Source organism: Mesocricetus auratus, unplaced genomic scaffold, assembly GCF_017639785.1.
Source record: "Mesocricetus auratus isolate SY011 unplaced genomic scaffold, BCM_Maur_2.0 Super-Scaffold_100014, whole genome shotgun sequence".
Classification (NCBI taxonomy): domain Eukaryota; kingdom Metazoa; phylum Chordata; class Mammalia; order Rodentia; family Cricetidae; genus Mesocricetus; species Mesocricetus auratus.
Window position 1 is genome coordinate 19,807,004 of NW_024429197.1, and position 22,315 is coordinate 19,829,318.

General features: G+C 50.5%; 1 protein-coding gene across 2 annotated transcripts; it reads right to left on the reverse strand.

Annotated features, from left to right (window-relative positions):
• Nucleotides 1-1,335: 1,335 nt before the first annotated feature.
• Nucleotides 1,336-22,303, reverse strand: Nt5c1a (5'-nucleotidase, cytosolic IA). 2 transcript variants are annotated; one of them, XR_005881272.1, is made up of 7 exons: nucleotides 22,068-22,303; nucleotides 15,546-15,713; nucleotides 15,047-15,176; nucleotides 12,013-12,135; nucleotides 9,860-10,044; nucleotides 6,643-8,279; nucleotides 1,336-6,360 (listed from the first exon to the last, which is right to left on the reverse strand). XR_005881272.1 is itself a non-coding variant. In XM_040756719.1 (6 exons), exons 1-6 carry the CDS (start codon nucleotides 22,191-22,193, stop codon nucleotides 7,914-7,916), a joined length of 1,098 nt encoding a protein of 365 aa, XP_040612653.1. In that variant the 5' UTR covers nucleotides 22,194-22,303; the 3' UTR covers nucleotides 1,336-7,913. The 2 variants fall into 2 exon arrangements, 1 of the variants encoding a protein (XP_040612653.1); XM_040756719.1 differs by having other exon boundaries at nucleotides 1,336-8,279.
• Between the last annotated feature and the right edge of the window lie 12 nt (nucleotides 22,304-22,315).

The following is a 22,315-nucleotide window of genomic DNA, read 5'->3' on the forward strand; positions in this document are numbered from 1 at the left end:
GATGGGAGCATCAAGGAAAGCATGCCCAGAGTCTCCTATAGCTCTGACTGCCCTTGACTCTGCTATGTAGACAGGGCTGGCCTCAAACTCACAAAGATCCACCTGCCAGTGCAAGGATTAAAGGCGTAGTGACCCAGCCTATGACTAGGCTTTGGGATAAAGAATAGAAAGGAAAAGAAAGGGGCAGAGAGATAGCTCAGCAGTGAAGGACCTTCCTCCAGACAACCCACGGTTAATTCCCAGCACCCACATGCATCTCACAACTACCTGTATCTCCAATTCCAGAGTGACTCGGAAAACTGGAGTAACTCCTAGAACCAGGCAGGCCCCACAGTGCTATGGCAGAAACTTGACAAGCTGCTGCAGGACTTGCACCCCCGTGCCCCTTTCCTTTTTCTTTCTTTATTCCTTTTTATTTATTTATTCATTTGTTTGTTTGTTGAGACAGGGTTTCTCTGTGTAACAGCCCTAGCTGTTCTGGAACTTGCTCTGTAGACCAGGCTGACCTTGAACTCACGGAGATCAGTCTGTCTGCCTCCTGAGTGCTGGGACTAAAGGTGTGCACCACCACAGCCTGGCTACGACCAGATTTTTTAGGGCTTATTCCAGCTTCTGGACTCATTTGTAAGGAACTTAAAAACAAACAAACAAACAAACAAACAAAAAAACGAAGAAGAAAACAAGACAATATAAATACGTTTGAATGGCTATTTATTTGGATGGCTTTTAAGAAGCAGAAGCCCTTGTAGTTCAAGGCATAGGACGAGCATGAGGGGAAGGACTCACAGTAATAAGCATGTAGCACCCTCCATCATGTGACCAGGAAACGGGTGGACGGAGCAGGAGCCGCTGATGTGCTGAAAGTAGGCAGTGGAGAAGCGCTGAGGCGTGTGCTCATTCTCGTGCCAGATAAGGGGCCACACAGACAAAGGAGCACATGCTCTAGCTCTCCAAGGAGGCACTTGGGGGTTTATGCCAAATGGCAAGCCAGCAGGGTCAGGTGAAGCAGCCCAGGGCAGCAGAGAATAGAGGTAAGCAGAGGGCTACTACTAGGCGGGCCAGCACACTGTTGATATGTGAGGCCTTCCTTCTTGATCTTGCTCTAAATAGGGAATACTCAGACACTATTGAAAGAGGAAGTGGGAAGTTAAGGTTATAGGTGTGCTAATTTAAGAATGAAGTTTGTGCCCATTCATTCAGGGTGTTTTGTTTTGAAACAGCTTTGACTGTCCTGGAACTTGCTCTATAGATCAGACTGGCCTTGAACTCACAGAGATCTGCCTGCCTCTGCCTCCCAAGTGCTGGGATTAAAGGTGTGCACTACCATACCTTTGACACTCAGGTTCTTATTTTGTTTTGTTTTGCTTTTTGATAGGGTCTCAATAGGTAGGACCCAGGCTGGCCTTGAATTTAGTATCCTCCAATCTCAGCTTCCAGTGCTGGGATAACAGGTGTGCACTTCCATGCCCAGAATGTTCCCAAGCCTTAAAAACACACAGGGGATGTTCTACACTTTTTCCAAGGTCTCATAAAGACCCAAACTGTGACCCAGGCGGTGGTGGTGCACGCCTTTAATCCCAGCACTCGGGAGACAGAGGCAGGTGGATCTCTGTGAGTTCAGGACCAGCCTGGTCTACAGAGCAAGTTCCAGGACAGCTCCAAAGCCACAGAGAAACTCTGTGTCGAAAAACCGAAGAGAGAGAGAGAGAGAAAGAGAGAGAGAGACCCAAGCTGTGGTTTTTAGAGTATTTGAGTCTAAAAGTCCCAATTCACTGGGCTGGGGCCAGCAGAAGCAAACTGGAGATTGGAGGGCTGGATTTAGCCAACAAGACACGCTTCCTTTGGCCTGAACAGTGTTTTCTAAATTTGAAATAGTTGCCAATATTTTAAAGTTCAGATTTCTAGCTTCTCAGAAAAAAGGAAAAACACAGTGGAGCATCAGACCCCCAACAGCCCAAATTCCTATGTGGCAGTGGTACACAGGACCCTGGAGGCCATTTCCCTTCTCAAGGTCTAGCCTGGTGCCCCTTGCTCCTATCTGCTTCCTGTGTGGCTCCTGTAGACATAGGATTTATGAACCCTGATCCACACAGTGTGTTTGCAATGTCCTTGGCAATTTTCTCATCAGTGTCAGCTACAAGTCTAGCCTCAAGTCTCTGCCCTAACTTAGTGGCTGAGCAATGAGGGCATATTCAGTCTTGGCCAGAAGTGTGAGACTGCAGGGTTTTGGGTTGCGTTATGGAAGCTCTTAACTTTGTAAAGATGATTCTGTCTCTAAAGCCTCTGGGTTTGTTGGGGTGTGTCCCATCAGAGAGACACTTCCCAGTCAAGAGCAAAGGTAAATCATGTCTGGCAAGAACAGGAGGCCTGGAAGGAAGTCAGCTTGCCTAGCTGTGGCCGTAGCATAGCTCCTAATGAGACCACATTAACCCTGGCTCTGTTAGAGAAGGGAAGTTATGCGTGGAGATCAAGTCAGGCAGGGTCTGTTCTACACTTCCTCCCTATAGCTGCAGAGCCACAGGGGCAGGGGACAGAGAGTTCAGAAGCAACGGAAGTGGAACAGAAGCAGAAAACTGAAAGACGGAGGTCTGGCCTCCGTGGCACTCGGGCAAGGCACATGCAATGCCCGTGAGATGCTGGGAATAGCTAGGGCCATGCCCGTGAGATGATGAGGGTAGCTAGGACCAATTCCGAGGAGTGATGCTGGCCATCAGCCTGTGGGGCCCAGGATCCTCAAATAACAGGGACAGCCATCTGTACACACTCCAAGCTTGCAAGTGTGTGTGATACACACAGAGACACAGACATACATATATGTGTGCACACATACAGTCAGCAGCAGAGAAGTCTGGGCCATCACTCACACCCATAAACACAGACTCACACAGTCATGGGTGTTTCTCCATACACACCATCACAGTGGTTTTCGGTGAGAGCCATCAGCTCATCATACAGAGATGTTTCACAAACATTGTCAGAGCACCTGAAGTCCTTTTTGGTCACTGTAGCATGGAAGGAGAGAAAAGCAAACCATGAACTACAGGCACAGCTGAGTGCCAGTCTGCAGTGCCACCTACTGGCAAGAGAGGTTTCTACACCTTGCATTAAAGACATAATCCAGGGCATTGTCTCAGGTCCCGCAAAGCTACCAGCCTTGGGGCCAATGGTCCCCCTCCTCATCCTCATCAACAGTTTCTGCTGGAAACAGGTGAGAAACTGGCATCCTTGGAGTTGCACCACAGCATCAGAGAAGTAACGTAAGGACCATGCCTGCTTGCTAGAAAGCAATGGTCCGATCCACACAGGCAGTTAGTAAACCAGGTTCCATCTTCCGTGCCACCTCCAGCTGGGGCAGGCTACCTGAAATGCTGTATGAAGAATCTGAAGTCAAGTCTGGGTTTTGTAAGGATAGTATCATGATGGGATGGTGACAGTAGGTGAGATAGTTTGCCATGTTTTAGTGGATTCTGAAAACTTCCATTGTAAGGGTGGCTTGGCTGCTTATATCTCGTATTTGGGGAAACCGTCCACCTTCTAGTGGAATCGCACTTTTCACTCCATCAGTATCTTCTGAGCCAAAGCGTCCTGGGGACCCTTGAGAACTTGTTTTCAGAGAGTGCATGAGGATGGCTCACTAGATCTGAGCTGCTGGAGTCAACACTGGACACTTCACTTTGTTCAAAGCCCATGTTTCACAGCCATCCGCTTACCAGCATGCATCAGGCTCACCCCTGAGGCCAATGGGGAGCCGAGACTACAGCTGTAGAGATGGGGGCTGGAGGGCCAGCAAAGCTACCTGTAGCCAAGTCCTGTCCTTCCTGGTCCCTACCCTTCAGCTTGAGAGGGCAAATTCAGTTTGACTCGTGTCAAATTTATGCATCAGCCAAATTGCAAATGACAGTACTTGGAATTGTAAATCCTTGAGTGTCAGGAAAGGGTTAGACAGTCATTGAGTCCCCATCTCTTCCCCTTAGCAGTGGAGCCAACTTCTGTCCTTAAATGTTTAGGATGATGCAACCTTGTTTGTCCCAGTGGTCCAGCAGTGTTTGTCTTGACCCAGGGGTCAGCAGACATTCCCTATTAGAGGGTCAGATAGAAAGTATTCTTTTGGCTTTGGGGTTTCTGTTGATACCTTTAATTTCTGCTGCTGTGGTGCATCTATGAACCAGTGGGCATGCAGGTTAAAACCACAGATGCTTCTTCATGACAGCAGGCAATGGATCCAGTTTGGTCTCAGAGTCTTCAGATGGCTAAACCCTTTATTAGCTCAACTCAAAGATCTGCAAACTGAGCTTCACACAGCTTGCTGTGGTGTAGTAGGACTGCACATGATCTAATTTAAGTCACTGTTAGTCAGGATGCTCTAACCAAAATGTGTCTGCTGAAATGCGTGCCAGCTTTTCAACGGGTCAGCTTCCAGTGAGTTCTTTCCCTGAACACCTCAGACTGGAGCTTCTCTTGCCACTGTATGGACATCCAGGCCCCAGCATCAGACAGATGTCCCAGCACTACCACCTACTAGCTGGGTGACTTTGAGCAAGTTAGTCAGTATTTCCAGGACGCCTCAAGAGGCAGGGGGCAGACCCTGGTGTCTCCACAGTCCCAGCAGTCACCTCAAGAGAGCAGACACAAGCCACAGTACTGTATCCTCAAGCAGGCTGAAGATCACAGGAAGGTGCCGCATTCCCAGAAGAGGGCCAGGGCATCTGAGGTTACCAAGGGACACCCAGGGACTTGGGGAAGGGCTATTCACCACATGCTATGGAGGGGCTTTGATATTCTGATCGTGGCTTTGCACACCAATTGAACTGAGGTGTAACATCGGGTCTGTCTTGGATATGAACTTCTTGCTAGCTTCTGTTTTCTTTTAGCATATTCTGCTACATTCCCACTGGTGTAGTTGTGCCGTCATGTAGGGGAGGGAGGGTTTGCCCTTTTCTTTTTGTGATGGGGTCTGGTGTAGCACAGACTGTGCCTTGGTCTGGTTACCCATCTGAGGACGACCTTGGCCTTCTGACTCCTCCTGCCTCCATCTCAGGGGTGCTGGAATTATAGGTGTGCACCACCATACCTAGCTTGTGAAATGCTGTTGAGTTGAAGCCAGGCTTTTATATTCATAAGCAAGCACTCTATTGACTCAGCCAGATGTCCAGTCACATTTCCCTCCCCCGAAGGGAGTTCTGTAGTAACCTTAGCAGTCTCCATGTAGTAACAACCAGAGCTACTGTTCTGCTGAGTAGCAGTCCCACGGGGCCTGGGACTCTGTTGGCAAGCAAGCACTTCCTAGGAGGAGTGTTCTGCCAGGCCTAGGGGGCCAGTGTTCTGGGCACGGTTGGCTCTTCTACCCCAGCGCTGTAGTCTGAGGCTGGGCCTGGGGCTCTGATGGTCAGCTGGTTTTTTAATCTCCTGGTAACACAATAAACAATGCTGCGTGCTGCCAGGCTCCTCTTCAGCCCTGGAGTCCATCAGGAGAACTGGCTGGCTGAAGCTGGAGCCTGCCTCCAGGACTTCTGGCCTTTTATTCCAGCTCCAAAAGCCTTTGTCCAGGCTTGAGATGCTCATGTTTGGTTTCAATAATAGAATTTAGACCTTTCTGCACTGTGCAGGCTGTCTGCATCTATCTATTCATGGTGTCTCCAGTGACATCCACAGCTTTTTACTGCACCTTATCTTCTTGCTTCTGGCATGGTACCATCCCTGTTTCCTGAGAAACCTGAAAGGGTTTGCAGTATGCAGGACCAGGCCCTGAACATTAGACCTCATGCATCCCAGCATCCAAATTTGGCAACATCTGGTGCTGTCTTCACAGTACACAGGCCTTTTCGGACTGGGCTGCCTAAGGACACTACATATCCTTACAAGCATGTGATCACCGACTGTGAGCCCCAGGGAGGACATCCTTCAAGGGGGTGACTATGGCATCATGGCAGAAGGCTCCTGGGTGGTCCAGTGAAGACAGACTCCTCATTTCCTTGCAGCTGTTCTTAGGTCACACAGCATCTCTGGCCAGGCGTGGAGACCCAGTGAAGGAAGCCCCTTACAGACTTTGTTCTACCCTGAGGCCTCCTGCTGGCCGGAAGGGTCCTGGCTATGATGGTGAAAATGACTGTGCCCTCCCAGTGCGATAATGCCAATGACTCAATAAAGCGACCGTGTCTACCTCATGTGCGTCGCTGCCTTCCAGGAGCAGTGTCCTCACGCTGCAGACACAGATGCACGCTCAGTCTCATGGTTTTCGTTTGGCCCAGGCTGGTGCTTGTTTCCAGGAACTCCTGAGCCTTCTCTGTCCTCCTTCCTTCAGCTGTTACCCCGAGACACACTGCCCAGAACATGTACTCCTTCAGATCCTGAGTCAAATGCCTAGAAAGACAGAGGTTAGAGTCTCCAGTTGACCTTCGCCCCATCTCCAGGCTCTTCTCCTGGCCCTCCTATGATGCTTCCAGGTCTCCTCATTGCTGGGATCCCTGTGGGAGCCAGGCAATAATGTCTGCTTGCCCCTTCTTCCTAGGGGACCGACCATCCACTCTTCCACCCTTCCCCTGAGCGCCAGGGCTGCTTAGCAAGGGAGGAAGTGGACCTTCACTCACTGTGGAGAAGAAAGGGCTGCATGGATTCAGGCAAAGGTGGAGCAATCACTGGTACCTCTCAGGGAGATCAGCTCTTCCCAGAATCCTTTGCACAGCATCCCAGTGACAGCTCCTCTCTTCCAGGGTGACTCTGACTGGCTTTCCCTCTCCACAGCAGCATCAGGCACGTTCAGCACATCCTTCTCTGAGCCATCACGTCCTTAGCGTCTTTGTCTCAGATCTGATCAGACCTGACACCTCCCACGCCTCTCTGCAGCAGCCTGCCCTCAGACTCCGCCTGGACAACCACTCACTTTAGAGCCCGTGCTTTCTCCATATTTGGGGGTAGAGTTCTCTTTCGCTGCTGGGAGACCTTCCTTACGCCCTGACAGGTGGCAGTGACTAGTACACCCAGGGCTGAGGTGAGGAGGTTGGCGGGCAGAATTACTGGACTTTGCTTAAAAACTGAAGGCAAAGGAAACCCAGAGCAGGTAAGCCACTAAAGCCCACTCCAGGAAGAGCCTGCAGTGCCCCCGGCTGGCTAGAGGAGAATTAGCATGTGAGCTACATTCCTCCCCTCATTTGTTTCCACGAACCTCCCACCTGGCAGCAGACAGTCCATGACTCAGGTTAGCAAATCACAGGAAGCAACAGGTCACCCTGTGCGGCAGTTTCCAAACAGGGCAAGATGCAGGCAGGGCCGCTGTGTAGTACTGTGCATAGTTCCCATTTGATGCCTCAGTGCTGAGGGGCAAGGGGCTGGAATCTAGCCTGTGTTCAGGCTCAGGCCAGAGGAAGGGCCGTCACTTTTGTCATTCATTCACCTAGACAGAGTGTCATCTTGTAATCCACACAGGTGCCATAGGTACTGGCAGCCCCCGCACAGGATGACTCATTTAGGGCATAATCCTGTAAAACCAAGCCTTGACTAAAGGATGGCTTGGAAACCACCTAAAAGAGGGGGATAAACTGAGGCTTATGAAAAAAAGGGACTTAAGTCACGCAGTCCATGACAGGTCTGCTTTGGATGCCAAATCCACCTTCTCTCTCACACAGTTTTATCCCAAGCCTTTGGCGCCCTGGCTTCTCCGGCCATGTCACTCTCAGTCCCACCAATTTCCCCACGACATCTAAGCTACCCTGCAGAGCCCGCTTTCCTAGCCAGGATCACGGCAATGTTTGCCCAGCAGGGACTGCGAGAATGCTGGCCTGGTCTTCCTAAGTTCCTTACAGTACCTAAGCAGAGGGAAGAGGGCAGCATGCAGGAGCGTGGACAGTGAGGACCCAGGAAAGTTCACCAGATGAGGTTCAGAAGTGTGACAGGAAGCCTGGAGCAAGGTGACTCTGCTACTGGGAACTTGGAGTCTGCTTTGCAGCAGCCACCCTCCGGGGTGTCTGGGCCACACCGTAAGGCACATGGGCGGCCACTGTGCCCATCTCCTGAGCCCCGGCCACATGGAACATCTGATCATCAAAGAAGATGTGTGGGCGGATCTTCTCAAGAAGGGGGCCCTTGGGTGCTCCGGCTAGGAATAAGGCCTCGTCGGTCTCCAGGCCCCAGCTTCGCAGGGTCTTGAGGGCCCGGGCCCCAGAACTGGCTGCGCTACGCGCTGTCACCAAGTAAGTGCGAATCGGGCACTCCAGCCGCAAGCCTTTGGAGTAGAATTTCTTCTGCAGTCTACCCAGAGCTTCCAGAAAGCCTTTCAGGGGGCCCTATGGAATTAAGGAGACACTGTAAGATCCCCTCTCTTAAACATCTGCCCTCTCATCCTACAGCACCAGTGACTGGCTATTGGGAAATCCCTAAATCTTTTGGTAGTTTTGCTCTGCCTTTTTGGCTAACAACATACAGGGTTGTAGATACCTGTAGTCTGGGGTCTGTCTTTTGTTTGGTTTGTTTGTTTTTTGTTTGTTTGTTTTTCAAGATAGGGTTTCTCTGAATTGTTCTGGAGGCTGTCCTGGAACTCACTCTGTAGACCAGGCTGGCTTTGAACTCACAAAGGCTGGCCTTGAACTCACAAAGATCTGCCTGCCTCTGCCTCCCGAGTGCTGGGATTAAAGGTGTGCACTACCAACGCCCGGCATCTGGGGTCTGTCTTAATGTGATTAGGGCTGTGCCAGCATAACCATAACCAGGCAACTGTTGCTAGGCTTATCCATCCGTGTCTCCTTCAGCAATCTGTCCTGTAAGTGTGGTTGTCTGTGTTCATTAGAAAAGAAGGAATTTAAACTAGCTAGTAATGATGGCACGGGAGCCTGCCAGACAGAATGTACTCTCTATGTGAATATCTGGGCCAGACAGGCCAGTGTGTACCTACTGAATATGAGCTTGCCTGTGGACAGACAGACACATGTGGCTCAGGGCGCTGGGCTCAAGCACTCTAGGGTCAGGGAACGTGTCCACAGCAATGGAGGTGCTGCCGGTATGTGAACAAAGAACTGGATGATGTAGAATGTAGCTCATTTTCAAAGCAACTGGAAACAAGGAAAGTGGGCTGCTAGGCTTGGGGGATTTCCTAACGTAACCTGGGGTAAACAGTATTCCTCTGGCTCTCTATCAACCACTTAGTGGGAAAAGTGTCCTGCCCTGGGCACCTAGATTTCTATAAAAGCTCAAACTGGAGTTCCCAGCAGGGCTGCAGAATCCCATTGCTCCACCCACAGGAAATATCTGACAAGCTCCAAGACACATGCTCTTCTCGGGGAGCCATTGAGTATGAGGGTAGGTGAGGCTCCGGGAGCCACTTAATCAAGGCACAGCCCCAGCTCCCCACACCGGTACACTAGAGAATTCTTCTTGTCTCCCAGTGAAGGAAACGGGCTTCTGGAGGGATGGGCGCTCACTCAAGGGGATTTTAAGGGAAGAGCTGAGGGTGACAGGGAAAGGAAGGTGGATTGGGGGGTGTGGCTCCGATTTTTAGGGATTTGGAGGAACAAAGCAGGGAGGCAGGGGAGGCTTCAGAGAGATGCTTGGGGAGACTTCAGAGTTCCCAAGAGGTGGGAAATGATACTGCATGAGGGTGGGACTCAGTGAAGGGGCGGAGTCACTGAAAGGACCCTGGGGCCAAGTGAGAAAGGGGTTCAGATCTCAGAAGGCAGAGGCAGGCAGATCTACACAGAGAAGCCCTGTCTTGAAAAACCTAAGAGAGAGACGGGGTGGAGGGTGGAGTCTTGGTAAAAGGACCTGGTGGGGGTGTGGTCTTAGCCTGGGTTTGGCCCTGAGCTGGGGGTTGAAGCCAGGCCAGGTTCTGGGGAATGAGGGGCTCCGCAGGGGTTCTGGGAATGTGCAGCACCTGTGCCAAAGGTTTGTTCTCATGGGCCTTCTCATGCTCGAAGAATCTGTCCAGCCCATGGGCCTTGACTATGCGCTCTGACTCATCGGAGAAGAGTACCGCGTCCCCATCGAAGGCCACGCGGAGCTGATTCTGGGACACAACCACGTCCCTGCTGGGGCTGAAGATGGTGGCTGCTGCAATCCCTGCGCAGAGAGAGGTAAGCGTTGTCTGTGAGGGCACAGCAGAAGGTATCTCATTCTGCCCTTGTTCCTCCAGTTTCCCCGGCAAGTCAGACAAGGACTCAATTGAGGGCATTTTAAAATCGGCAGTCCGTGAGTACTGGCTATAAGAACGTGCAGCAGCTATAGCTCTGTGGCATCACTTTGAGGGTCCCCATCAAGGTCTAAAGGCTATCTCGTTAATATCATCTTTGTGGGGAGCTCTGGGGGGTGTCCCTGGGCAGGAGGACACTGGAGAGCTATCTATCAGCCAGCATGAGGAAATTCCAATACTTTAACACTTAAGACCACACTGGTGCGGACCAGCCAAACAACAGTCTTGGCTGGCAGCACAGGACTCCTGTGACCCTGTTCTATTTGGAGTTCTTCACCCAGATGAACCTATAGCAGACAGGGAAGCACATCTTAAGGTGCAGCTACTCCTTCACTATTGGTTCCAAGTTACATACTTTCTCTGGGCCAAGTGAAATTAAGGTTCTTCCAGGTCTGTATGAGGCTGAGCCCTTAGGCTGCAGTAGGGATAGGCAGGTGTGGACACCCTGTCTTCAGCCACCAAGCACCCAGGTACACTGCTGTCACGTTAGTTCAGACTGTGAGATAACATTGCTTGGTCCTGGGAGACATCATAAACTACTTGTGAAAATGTATATAGACTTTCTGCAACCGATGTTCCTCTGGGGTGCAAGGACTCTGGTCAGGGACCGAGGTTCCAGGTTAAAGCTGAATCCCCCTCAATAGTCATCATCTCCCTAAAGGCCTCTTCTACCCTGCTCCTTGGGAATCCAAGATCACGGAGGCAGACTTCCACAGAGCTCTGGCAAGAGCTAGCAGTACAGGTCTGACAGCGGCTTCACTAGCCTAAGGATACCCAGAGTAGGAGCAATCCTGAGTATCAGGCTGTATATCTTCTCAGCTCTGTCAACCCAATGTCAAGATGACCCAGAAGCCCCCTGCTCTGAACAGGACATCCATCTAACCACAGTCCTGAGACCAAAAGTCAAATTCCACATGCACAGAGGCACACTTATAGGTTAGTTAGTTCCCAAACCTCAAACAAAGGATGTGATGTGTCTAAGGAAATGCCCTCTGGACCCTGATTAGAGAAAGTCTCACCTGCAGAGGGACAACGAGGAAAGGAAAAGAGGACAGTTGACAGAGGAACCCTGAGTGTCTGGCCTGAGTACACATCCAGGCAAATGGGCAGTCAGTCTTCCCTCCTCCGTGGACTCCTGTTGGGAGGACTGAGACCATGTCTGTCACCCCAAACTGCCCCTTGAAAGGGGAACAGGAAATGCACTTTTCATAATCAGGAGTCCCCTAATCTCACCATAGCACTAGCCAGCCCAGATGACCATTTCTGAAAGCCTACCACCCCGGCTGGGCTAAATATGAACCTGGCGTCTTTCTCATTGGCCCAGTGAAGGATTGATGGGGAAGTCCTGTGTATATGTCAATAAAGCACTGTTGGCCAATAGGGAAGCAAGATAGGTGGGACTAGGAGTCGAGGAGGATTCTGGGAAGGAGAAACACAGGGAGTCACGATGTGGCCTCCAGAGGGGTAAAAGGTCTGGACCCTTTCTCTGGCTGGCTCGAAGGCTTCACTCAACAATGGATAGAAGTTTCCTGATCACACAGGAATCAGAACTCCTATCATCCCAGAGGAATCTTGGAAAGCAGTAGCTTTCTGGGCTGTAAGGAAAGTTTCTATGGAAACAGAGGGCTAGGTGATGCTGATGAAAGTACACTGTGGGGCAGGAGTTGGTAAGGAGGATTAGGTAGGGCTTTCTTTTCACTTTATAAGACAGATCATAGGAATGTATCCCCTTGCAGTTACCTTGGCAACCCCAGCACTTGCTCAGAGCTTCAGGACCAGGCTTCTCCCCACTGGGATCCCTTTATGTCTGGGGAAGTGTTCTCCTCATTCTGACTTACCCTCATCAATGGCTTCTCGAACTTTTTCCGCATCAGCCGACAGGTAGAGGTTGGTGTGATAGGCCTTGAGGTAGCAGATGGGGCTGTTGCCACCTGTCATGCAGAATCGCTCGATGAACAGGTCTGTGGAGGTAGAGTCCCCAGATGAGGCCAGGGTCAAACTTCAGGCCCCAGAATGGTCTCTCTGTGCCTAGTGTGAGTCATCTTGGATCTGAGTGGTGTGGCAGCAGACTGACCCTCTGTTTCAGCCTAGCATTTTCCCTGCATCTTTTCTCGAGGGAATGAAACGATCACACATCCGGAGAAAGCATCTGGCTCACAGCACCCCTCCTACTCAGACCCTGTCTCCCTGGTCACAGCTGATTGAATAGGGGCAGACTCTGGACCTAGCTGAGCCAATCAGAGTCCATCCTGGGTAGCTTGTTCCCATGGCAGCAAAAGCTGTGAATCGGTTGCTGGCTGACAAGTGGCTGCTATCCTCAGTCACCACCAAGTGCCTTCTACAGGACTGTTGTCCCCACAGTCCACAATAGGCAAGGTTAATGCCTGACCCCACAGAGGTCTCCCGGGGCCCTGCTCAAGCACAGAGCGCTGCCTGTTCTGATTGCTCAGCACCTGTGCTTAAATATTGTTAACCTCACCCTCACACTCAGAAATTTAAAATCAGTATTATAACATAAATGCCAACTGGAGACTAAGGGTGTAGTTTAAAGGTTGAGCACACACATAGCCTACAGAGGCCCTGGTTTCATTTCCCAGCATCCAAAATAAATAAATAAACACAGTTTAAAGTAGTGAAGGAGCTGGAGAGATAGCTCAGTGGTTAAAATCACTGGCTGTTCTTCCAAAGGACCCGAGTTCAGTTCCCAGGACCCATGTGGCAGCTCACAACTGTCTGTGACTCCAGCTGCAAAGAATCTGATGGTTCTTCTGACCTTCAAATCACCCTCAAACGCACACGCACACAGGTTAAAAGAAATTTACAAAGGTAGTGAAGCCAGGTGTAGTGGCACATGTTTTTAATCCCAGAACTCAGGAGGCAAAGACAGGCAGAACTCTGCAAGTTCTAGGCAGCTGGAGTTAAACAGAGATACCCTCTCTCAAAAGAAAGAAGAAAGGGTGGCATGTGTCTGAAATTCCAGTGCTGGGAAGGTTAGAGTGAGAGGCTTTCAAGTCTGAGGCCAGCCTGGACTAGATAATAAGATCATGTATCAAAATTAAGTAATTTAAAATAAACTAAACACCTTAAATGGGTTGTGGGATGCTTGAAACAAGATCTTGTAAGGCTTTTATAAAGACAGGTGAATTGGTGCTGAATATTTTTCCTTTTTTATGATTATTTTATCTTATGTGCATTGGTGTTTTGCCTGTATATATGTGTATATGAGTGAGTCAGATCCCCTGGAACTGGAGTTATAGACAGTTACTAGTGGCTACCTGGGTGCTGGGAATTGAACCTGGGTCTTCTGGAAGAGCAGCCAGTGCTCTTAACCACTGAGCCATCTCTCCAGCCCTGGTTTCTGCCTTTTAAGAAATGTTATGTGTGTGGGTGTTTTGCCTGCATGTGTGTCTGTGCACCGTGTGCATACCTGATGCCTGTGGAGGCCAGAAGAGGGCCTGGGAGTGTTCAGATTTCCTGAAACTATGGTTAGAGATGAAAACAAGGAATAAGCAAAAGCTTGCTAAAGAAGCACAAAGGCACATTTGGCCCAGAGAGATTACAAACCCAAGAGAGATCACCAAGACTTGGATTCTGGCCTCTCTGGGTCCAATTTTCCTTCCTGCTCTGTGGTTCTGAGTCATGCTGGAACTGGCAATGGTCCCCTTCGCTGGAAGCTTGCTCCGAGAGACTTAGAACTTATAATAATAAGTGAACCAAAAAGAGAAGCATCCTTTCAGTCTGAACAGTCCCTGACCTCCCATCAGCCTCACGAAGCTTGCTAGTCTACAGTTAGAGAAACTCAGACAGAGCCAGTAAACGCCTTTCTCTGTAACACAGGGAGTGAGGCCTGTGTAGTGTAGGATGCAGCTGGCTTGTGCCGGCTTGCAAGAGTTGGTTATTAAATATCCAATTTTATGAGCCAGTTATGTTGATCAACAGTGGGTGGCCAGAAATTGGCCATGGACCACACCTTGTAACCTGGCAGCATTTCAAATCAGTTTTTTTTGTTTTATTCTTACAGGTTTTTGTTGGCTTTTGTTTTTCTAGACAAGGTTTTTCTCCATGTAGCCCTATAGAACTCTATAGAACAAGCTGGCTTTGAACTCAGAGATCAACCTACCTCTGCCTCCCAAAAGCTGGGATTAAAGGTTCGTGCCACACACACACACACACACACACACACACACACACACACACACACACACAGCATTATAGTCTTGTTTTTTAATTTTTTTTCAAGACAGGGTCATGTGTAGCCTGGACTGGCCTTAAACTCACTATGTTTCTGAAGATTTGCTACTGGTCTTCTGCCTCTCCTTCACAGATGGCACTCATGCTGGGGTGACAGGCTTGTATGTCACTATGACTTTTTGTTGTTTTTTAATGCAGTGTTGGAGATCTAACCAAGGACTTCATGCATGCCAGGCAAACACTCTATCAATTAAGCCATGCTCCTCAGCTCCTTGTCTGCCTGTCTGTCTGTTTTAAAACAGGCTCTCATGTATCTCAGGTGGACCTTGAACTCACTATGTGGCCAACGAAGACTTTGAATTCCTGATCGTCCTGCCCCTGTCTCCTGAGTGAAGGTTTTAGATGTAACACCACACCTAGTTTTTATGCAGTGTTGGAGATTGAGCCCAGGCCTTTCTGCCTACTAGGCAAGCATTCTACCAGTCTGACTACAACCCCAGACGTATTTGTTTTAAAAGACAAGGTTAAAAAAAAATACAATACAATGCCAGGTTAGTAGAACATCGCTGGGTTTAGTGTGACCGCTGTAGGGCCTGACCTAGCTTGAACCTGCAGAAGTGTGGCCTTCCCCCAGGGGGCGTGTGTGGTACTGGTATCCCATGGTCATCCTCCTCAGCCTACCGTAGTGGTTGATACTATTGATGAGACGGACTCCCACTTGAGCATGGTTGTTGGTCATGAGGACTATGTCAAAAATATCCTCGCTATCGGGATACAGCTCCCGAAGTCTCTTGTTCACAGCCTCCAGGGCCTGGAAGGGAGAGCGCAAAGCCCAGTTCAGAGTCCCAGGGATTGATGAGTGGAGTGGGTGGCCAGGGATTCGGTGAGAAAGGAGAGGGGAGGCTAGGGACAGGCTTTGGAACGAGATCTGTGCGCACCGCCCTCTAATGCCATTTTCCACCTCCGTGTCCGTTATTCACTAACTGCTCAGAGGCACTTCGCTAATGATGGATGAAGGCGGACTGATCCTCAAGCCGGTTACCCACTCTGGGGCTCCATCAGTCCTGAGCCTGGTGGCCGCCTCTTCGCACCAAGGCTCTGTCCTCTAGCTGTGGGGCTGGGCTGCCTCTGCCATCTTGCAAAGGCATCGTGTGGGCTGCTTCGGGAGCTGCCCCCTCACCTTCACAAAGGGGAAGGCCGGCCCGGGGCTGAAGGGCTCGTTCTCGTGCTCCAGCTGGTAGCGCACATACTCCTCTACACCCTGCTCCATGTAGATCCTCTGCTCCTCGTCCATGCGGAACAAGGCTCTGGAGGACACGGCAATGGTGACTGCGTTCTGAGGCTTTGGCTATAGGAGGACAATGGGACAGGTCATTACTCAGACTCACCCGGAGGCAGGCGCGCTGTACAAGCCCTTCCTACACCTAGGGACGTGGAGAAGGCCAAGGCTCTGTTCCAAAGAAGTCAGCCTTGGGCAGAGGCAGACTCTGGCCGAACTCTGCTGGGGACTGTCCCCTAATTTAGGAGTGTGATGGGGAGGAGGGGCTGGCCGCAGGGAGCTTGCAATATTGTTGATCACCGGGACAGCACGGAAAAATGAGCACAATGTATATTGCCAAAGTAAGACCGCACTGAGATGACGCCCAAACGTTTCCCTTATGAAAGAAGAACTGCTTGCCCTCAGGAAGACATTAGTGCCCAGCAACACAGTAATAAGAAAAACATTTTTTTAATCTCTAGCCTGGATCTGCTTCCTGAGCTGCAGACTCACATATCTAACTGCCCAGTCAACCAACAGAGACAACCCAACTTACAGTGCCCGAAGCTGAGCCCCCCCCCATTTTCCACATCTGTGCTCAGCACCACCATCCGCTCATCCAGATTACTCTTCATGAGCAGCCAGCCGCAGCCAGGCAGTAAACCTCCAGCCCCCCACCTCCCCTCCGCACTGGTTAAGCGTCCAAGCCACCCATGCTTGGGATCGCTTTCTTCTCTTCCACAGCCCAGACCATCATCACCTCTACCCCGTACACTGTGAGAGGGTCTGTCCAAAGTGCAGACATGATCGCAGCCCACCTCATCAGGGGTAGGGTCAAGCAGACGGCCTGTCCCACAGACCAAGTCCTTCATAACAGACCTCTGCTTCCTTCCTGCTTCCCCTTCCCCGCTTTGCTCAGTCTCGCCTTTCTTGTTCTCCACACACCTTCCCCTTGCCCTCTGACTTTTGAACACGATGTTCGCTTGCTCGGCGTACTATTTCCCACACCTTCTGTCTCGCTGACGCGTGCCCTCACTCTGGGTCTCCACTCCAGTGGCTTCCTCTATGGAGTCTGCTGAGGAAACTGCTGAGGAAGGGCTCTGGAAGGAAGAAATGGCTCCTGCCCTCAGAGCTCATCAGGGCATGGGTGGGGGATGGGGGAGACAGGTGGACAGGATGAAGAGGCACGGCCATGGGAATACGTGACAGAGGTGAGAGCAAGGTCTGGATGATTATTTTCAGGGGAAGTCACTGGGGAGAGAAGGCCTTTGAGGAAGGAAGGCCTTGAAGGGAAACCACAAGAATTGGTGAGCACAAACTCAAAGCCTTCACAGAAGTGAGCAGAGGCCAGGGCAGAGGAGAGTGTAAACAAGCCAGAAGAATAGGCAGTGGCTGGATTTCAAAGGGGCCTCCTCACGAGAGGGTCTTAGCACTTCTTCCCAAATGCTATATCTGAATGTACCCCCCAAATATCATGCTGAACTATAGTCCTGAATATTAAGGAGTAGAGCCTTTGGAAGTGGTTAGGGCTTTTCTTTTTTCCTTTTCTTTCTTTCTTTCTTTCTTTCTTTCTTTCTTTTTTTTTTTTTTTTGAGACAGGGTTTTGGAGGCTGTCCTGGAACTCACTCTGTAGACCAGGCTGACCTCGAACTCACAGAGATCCGCCTGCCTCTGCCTCCCGAGTGCTGGGATTAAAGGTGTGCGCCACCAACGCCCAGCCTAGGGCTTTCCTTAGAAAAAAATCATCAGAGTTTGCCCTGACTATTCCACCATGTGAGGACATAGCTACAAGTTGCCATATTTAAATCAGAAAAAGGACCCCAGGCTTCTGGCTCCTTAGTTTTGGATCCCCAGGCTCCCAAGCTGCAAGAAAGAATTTTCTCTTGTTGACAGTGTAAGTTGCTCAGTCTGTGGCACTTTGATACAGAAACCCAAATGGAACAAAACATCTGACTTGGATAAGATGGAGTGAGGAGCATGCCACCATGAACAGCAGCTGGACCCTGGTTGATTTCTGGATAAGATCAGAATATGGGTGTTCAAGGAGGTCATGGACACCGCTTTTCTGTGACTGTGACAGTCCTAGGGTCATGATCCTCTACAGATGAGAAGAGAGGGCCTCAAATTGAAATCAAGACTTATAAGTGGACCCAAAACTCTGGCTTGTTCATGATAATCTTGTGGGTGATTTTTCCACTCACTGCTGGGCTCCAGTTGATTGGTAGCACTGAATGAGGCTAAGCTGGGAGGCATGTTAAGAAGCAAGATAAGTTTGATCTCTGTCCCCCAGGAGTTTCTGACCCATTCTCCATACAGAGATTCATGCCATCGTTTAGGAAATGGGAGAGGAGCATGCCACCATGGACAGCAGTTGGAGGAACCCAGACTAGGGGTGTGTAGGGAGTGTTTGGCTGGCCACCACTTCTCTGTGACCTGGACAGCTCTAGAAGCTGGGCCTTCATGGAAATGCTCTATGAACTGTGCTGTGTGGTTGTGCAGTCACTTCAAGTGTGACAGATGATGCTGAAGATTTGAAATCTAACTTTGCTTGCTTTAAAAAATAAATGTGTGTATGTGCGAGTGCGTGTTCATGTGTGGAGCCCAGAAGTGGACGTCAGCGTCTTCCTCCGTTGCCTTCCACTGTATTTTTTGAGACAGGGTCTCTCACTAAGCCTGGAGCACACTGACTGGCTACCCTGGCCAGCGAGCCCTGAGCTCCAGAGATCCATCTCCACCCACTGACTCATGCACAACCATCACACATGGCTTTGAAGTCACTGCTGGAAAACCCCAGGCACTTTACCGACTGAGCCATCCCTCGTCCCTAAATTCACTTAATTTTAATGAATTTAAGAAGTTTTCTTGTGGATAATAGCCAGTGAAGCTTCAGAGCCTCAAAATAAGAATGGAAAAACCAAAGATTTCTGCAAAGCTGTATATCTGACCACAGTTTGTGTTTGGCTTTTAACTTCAACCAGGAGGGCCAATGGAAGACAATAGTGGCAAAGGTGCCTCTCCTCTGAGGTTCAGTCCAACTTTGCCAGTTTCTGACCATCCGTGTGTCCATATACCCATTTGGGGCCGGGCCATTTCTCAGCCTCATCAGCACTTGGGAGCTTTAGGGCTAGAACTGTCATTGCTGCAAAGGCGGAGAATCCACTGCCTTCCATCTGCTTCAGGCAGTCCCTGAATCTGGCTCCATCCATGCAGCCAGCCAAAGCCGTGTTCTTCACTTTCTGTCTCACGGCCCCTGCCAGATTGCTGGACCTTGGGTCACCATTAGCTGGATTACCCCAAATCCCTCAGATCCTACTCCTGGCTGTTGCAAGAAAAAAATGTCTTGATTGCCTTTGCCTTAGAAGTGTCTTCTTCCCTCTCATGGATGAGGAAATAGGGCTAGAGAGGGTCAGGGTGTCACTCTAGGTCACACAAGAAAGTCAAGACAGGCTCTCAAGTCTCTAGCCTTTAGTTTTGCCTCTTTTCGCATAACAGCCTCCCTGGTATGATTCTCCCAGAAAACCCACCTTTTGTTCCTTCAACAACTTCCCTGGACACAACTCAGCTTCCCCTTCTATATTTGGGAGAAATGATGAGAAGCATTGTGTCCCCGTGATGTTTCATGGTGGGGCACTCTTCCCCTGAAGAGTGATGGTCCCCAGGACAGGCCTCTGCCTCCTATTCAAGTCACTCTGAAGCAGCATAAATGAGGAGGAGGAGCCAAGCACCTGTAGGTTGATTGTCCAGCCTCCAGGTGTGTCTGAAGAAATGGTGACAAGCTCTATCCAGAGCCCAGAGAAGCTTGTAGACTGCCCATCTTGCCCCTGACAGGTCTCTTAACACCCAAGTCATATGTTGTGATGTGCACCAAAATCAGAATGTTCACTCCAGGCTGGGAACTGGGTCAGAATCACTGAGGGGCTAAGCCTGCGAGTGCTGAGCTGTAGGGAACCATGATCTTATCAGCTCTCAGCAATTTCACTGTGGCCTTGGGGTGAAGGTAAAGAATTAACAGAGGGTAGCCCAGTGCCACTGACCTGCCCGAGGAGCTCCCCCTCAGACCAGCAATCTGTCTATTGCACTCAAGATAGGAGCATAGCCAAACAAACTGCTATTTCTGGAAGGACACAGGAGGGATGCCTGGTGAGAGGAGAATAGGATAGCTCTGGGTCAGGGCCTCTGATGGCCTTCACTAGGTTAAGTATTTTACTCAACTTCCTGGGAATTAAAATGAGCCCAGGCCAGGCCCCAGTGGGCCCATAAGGCTTGCAACCCCCAAAATAGCCTGTGGGAAGAGGGGCTATGACAGGAAGGAATAGGGACTGGGAATGTCACCTAATCAGACTAGGGTTCAAGGACTGATGAAGGGGCCATGACTGACCACGGTCTGGTTCTCAGATGCTTGTGGGGAGGAAATGGACTTTTGAGCACTGAAGATTCACTCCTGCTTCCCAGCTTCCATCTCTCCCCTTCCCTCAGGCAGGACATTAGCACAGCTTGCCTACCTCACTGGCAGGACAGCAGCCACACCCAGCCTTCCCAATCCACCTGATAAACAGCCCAGCATCATCTTTATAAAATGAAAGTGGAAACAAGATAATCCCTGCTTTAAAAAAAAGGATCCTGCAACAATCCCATTATGATTTTCATATTTTTAAAAGGTAGGTTGACCTTTTAGTCAAAAGAAGTCTTAGACAGAACCCCAACATGTAATATTAGCCAACTACAAAATTTCTTTAAGTTATTTTACAATTCAGATGTGGTGTCTACTTCCTACCAAGCCATCTACATGAATGTATTATTTACAAAGCTAACCAATGAATTCAACAGTTTGGGTAACAATGCATCTGAAAGTAGCTAGGGCGCTGCTGCCACAGACTTGCTCTCAGTATCCAGCCAATTTATTTTTATGTTTCTGCAGTCCTGAGAAGGCCCTGATTCACATCACTAAATACTTGAAAATGACAAGAGCTGCTTTTTTCAGTTATTTAAAGTTTTTTTTTTTTGTGGACAGGATTTCTTGTGGCTTTGGAGACTGTCCTGCTGTCCTGGAACTAGCTCTTGTAGACCAGGCTGGTCTCGAACTCACAGATATCCACCTGCCTCTGCCTCCCGAGTGCTGGGATTAAAGGCGTGCACCACCACTGCCCGGCTTAAAGTATTTTTTTAAGAAAAATAAATAAATTGGATTCACGGATCCGAAGACTTCCTGTGACAATGATCACCACAGAACCCAGTATGAAAGCCTCAACCCCACTAAATAAAGTCCAGGCCCCTTCACCCTGTCAGGGCTGTCCCTGGGATGGGAGCCCTTTTGGCTCCTTGTAAGACTTCTCACAACACTCCTGCATTTCCCACTCAGTGCAGGTTCTGAAAAAGCTCTCCGCTTCAAAGAGAGCCCCTTGCTTCTTGTCCCTCCTTCCCCCTCCCCCGCCCCGGAGGCCACACCCACTGACGCTTTAAGATCAGTTCAAATGTCATTTCCCCAAAGCTTTCCTGGTGGGAGTCACCTCCCCTGTGCTCCCACAGTACCGTGTGAGACCTTTTACCTGAGCATCCACCATCTCTATAGCTTCCTGGGCACACAGCAAACTCCCGAGACAGGCAGGCACAGCTTAGTATCTCAGTCACCAGGATGACTGAAGGCCTAGAGATGACGGTGGATAGAGTGGCCTCCTGGGTAAAATCACTGGAGCGAAGCAGTGGGATGCTTTAAGGACAGCTACTAGGTGGTGGCGTGAACTAGACCGAGGTATCATGGATTTGTCCAATAGAGGAAGAGGAATTCTTGCCTCTGGGTGAAGCTGCAAAGGGCTGATGCCACCACTCTGATTCCTGTTATGTTAATGCTCACCATGAATCAGAAACAATGTCTGAGATGTAAAAGCCCAGCGTTGGGAGCTCAGAGCCTGGAAGCAAAGCGCTGAGCATGGAGCAAGCCTCAGTTTCTTTAACATGCAGGGAGAGCGAAACCTCTGATCCCAGAGCCTGGGTCTCCAGTGAGAGCCCAAGCGCCCAGGTTTGAAGCTGAGCTAGCCTCACAGATCCTGAAGACCTGAGAGCACAGAGAGCAGCCAGGTTTCCAGAGTCGAGTTACTGAGCCCGGAGCGCTGCTGCCCGGATTGCTGACCAGCTCTGCCAACAAGTGAGGTCCGCGCGTCGGGGCCGCCAATGCCAATGCTGGGAGGGGATAGGCCCCTGATGACAGCATGGGGGAGGGGGATCCTGGCGTGGAACCTGAGCCCGGGATGGGGGAAAAAAAAACACCGCCACCAGAGCAGAGCTCCCAAAATAAACTGGAGCCTGAGCCAACTGTCGGGCACACTCTGGGGCGGAGGAGCAGTGTCCCCCTCCGGGAGGGGCGCCAAAAGTCCTTTCCAGAGAGCTTGAGACCCCTCCCTGAAAGTGGCCCTTCCAGTGTTCCCCAAACCCAAGCCCTGCTTTTACCGATTTGGGTTTCTTCTTGGGCGAGAGATTGTCATAGAAAGTCTTGGACTCCTCCCAGCGCGGCGCCGCGGTGGTCTCTGCCCCTGGCCCGGGTTCGCGGGCCTCCCGGGGCTGTCCGGGTTCCATGCTCGGGATCGGATGCGATCCGGCCAGGCGGGAGCAGGCGGCGGCGGAGACGCGGAGCTCGCAGGACTGGGTTACGGGAGCGAGGCGCGTCCCGGGCGGGAGAAGCGGGCGGGCAGGGCCGG

What these genes read in the sequence shown, in the direction of transcription:
- Nt5c1a (XM_040756719.1), bottom strand. Translation starts at nt 22,193, where the DNA reads ATGGAACCCGGACAGCCCCGGGAGGCCCGCGAACCCGGGCCAGGGGCA. An exon ending in CCAAGAAGAAACCCAAATCG is followed by an intron (nt 15,714 to 22,067) that starts GTAAAAGCAGGG and finishes GTCCTCCTATAG; the next exon opens with CCAAAGCCTCAGAACGCAGT. An exon ending in AGAACAAACCTTTGGCACAG is followed by an intron (nt 8,280 to 9,859) that starts GTGCTGCACATT and finishes TTAATTCCATAG; the next exon opens with GGCCCCCTGAAAGGCTTTCT.